This window comes from Mirounga leonina, unplaced genomic scaffold (genome assembly GCF_011800145.1).
Source record: "Mirounga leonina isolate KUSES-001 unplaced genomic scaffold, KU_Mleo_1.0 Mir_224, whole genome shotgun sequence".
In the NCBI taxonomy this organism is placed as follows: Eukaryota; Metazoa; Chordata; class Mammalia; order Carnivora; family Phocidae; genus Mirounga; species Mirounga leonina.
Window position 1 is genome coordinate 21191757 of NW_023270615.1, and position 1765 is coordinate 21193521.

General features: G+C 47.6%; 1 protein-coding gene across 6 annotated transcripts in view; it reads left to right on the forward strand.

Annotated features, from left to right (window-relative positions):
• Positions 1 to 975: 975 nt before the first annotated feature.
• ZNF484 (zinc finger protein 484) overlaps positions 976 to 1765 on the forward strand; it is a 38691-nt gene continuing 37901 nt past the window's right edge. For 2 of the 6 annotated variants that reach the window (XM_035029277.1, XM_035029282.1), the window contains exon 1: positions 1064 to 1564. Coding sequence is in view for 2 of the 6 variants with exons in the window: in XM_035029276.1 (XP_034885167.1) it covers positions 1655 to 1660 (6 nt within the window). In the remaining 4 variants the exon portion in view is untranslated. The other 4 variants (XM_035029280.1, XM_035029279.1, XM_035029276.1 and 1 more) reach the window with 4 other exon arrangements.

Below are 1765 nucleotides of genomic sequence, written 5' to 3' on the forward strand. Positions count from 1 at the left end.
ATGAATTCAGTATTTTTTTCATTTTTTAGATTCCAAATATAAGTGAGAACGTACAATATTTGCCTTTTTCTGACTTATTTGACTTAGCATAATACCCTCAAGGTCCATCCATGTTGTTGCAAATGGCAGAATTTCCTTCTTTTTGTCGCCAAGTATTCCACTGTATGTATGTACCTCATTATCCATTCATGCATTGATGAACACTTAGGTTGTTTACATTTTGGCTGTTGTGAATAATGCTACAATGAACACAGAGGGCCAGATATCTCTTCCGGATACTCATTTCAGCTTATTGTTTTCTCTATTGTTTTTCAATTTCATTGTTTCTGCTCTTCATTATTTCCTTCTTCCTTTTTTAGTTTATTGAGGTGGGAGTGTAGGTAATCGATTTGAGAATTTTCTTCTTTTGTAATGTAAACCTTTAAAATTTTTCTCTGGTACAGAATTTCCTCTCACCACTGCCTTAGCTACAACCTACAAACTTTGATATGTTGTGTTTTCATTTTCATTCATTTCAATGTGTTTTTTAAATAAGATTTTATTTATTTATTTGACAGAGAGACACAGCCAGAGAGGGAGCACAAGCAGGGCGAGTGGGAGAGGGAGAAGCAGGCTTCCTGCTCCATCCCAGGACCCCGGGATCATGACCTGAGCCGAAGGCAGACGCCTAACGACTGAGCCACCCAGGCGCCCCATTTCAATGTATTTTAAAAATCTTGAGACTTCCCCCTTTGGCCCATGGATTACTTCGAACTCTGTTGTTTAATTTACAAGTGTTAACTTCCTGTCATCTTTCCGTTCCTGATTTTTTTTTAAGATTTTATTTATTTACTTGATAGAGATAGAAGGAGAGCACAAGCAGGTGGAGTGGCAAGCAGAGGGAGAGGGAGAAGCAGGCTCCCCGCTGAGGAAGGACCACCCCCAACATGGAGCTCGACCCCAGGACTCTGGGATCATGACCTGAGCCGAAGATGGCTGCTTAACCGACTGAGCCATCCAGGCGCCCGTGTTCCTGATTTCCACTTTGATTCTACTGTGTCCAGAGAGCATAGCCTGTATGATTTCGGTTCTTAAATTTGATATGTTTTATGACACAGGTTATGATACATCTTGGTATATGCTCCATGGGCGCTTGAGTAGAGTGTGTATCTTGCTGTTTTGGGGCGAAGTGTTCGTAACTGCTGATTGGCTCAGTGGTGGTGTTGAGCACACAGGAGCACGCAGAAAGGCACCGGGGGACCTTGACTCCGGTTGTTTCCTGGCCTACTCCTAGAGTAGTACCTCACTTGCCACATTTCCCCCTGACAACGCTGAGCTACACAGTCTTTACGTCACTTCAACATGGCCGCCCGCAGGTCTGAGTGGCTACCGGGCGCCGCCATGTCGGCGCCGAGTCAGCCATTTGGCGGGGCCGATTTGAGCAGAGAGCCATGTTGAGTCCGGGAGACCTGCCGCCGAGCACCCGCTACTGAGCATGCGCACACCCAGGCGGCGGCGTAAGGGATCCCGCAGGAACCCGGAGGGAGTGAGAAAGGAAGTCGGACAGGTTTAGTCACCACCTGAGGTAAATGGCCACTGTCTTGAGAGAGCTTGGGTGAGGGGCAGGTGAGTGCAGCGACGGGAACATCGGGAGTTGACCCGTGGAAAGTCTCTGATGTCTGTGAGTAGCGTCGGGTCAGTGATGGGGGCGGGCAGTGGATGAAATAATGGGAGTCTGAGGGGTCTCTGAGGGTGGATCCGCGGCGGAGGGACGGGGTCTGTGGGG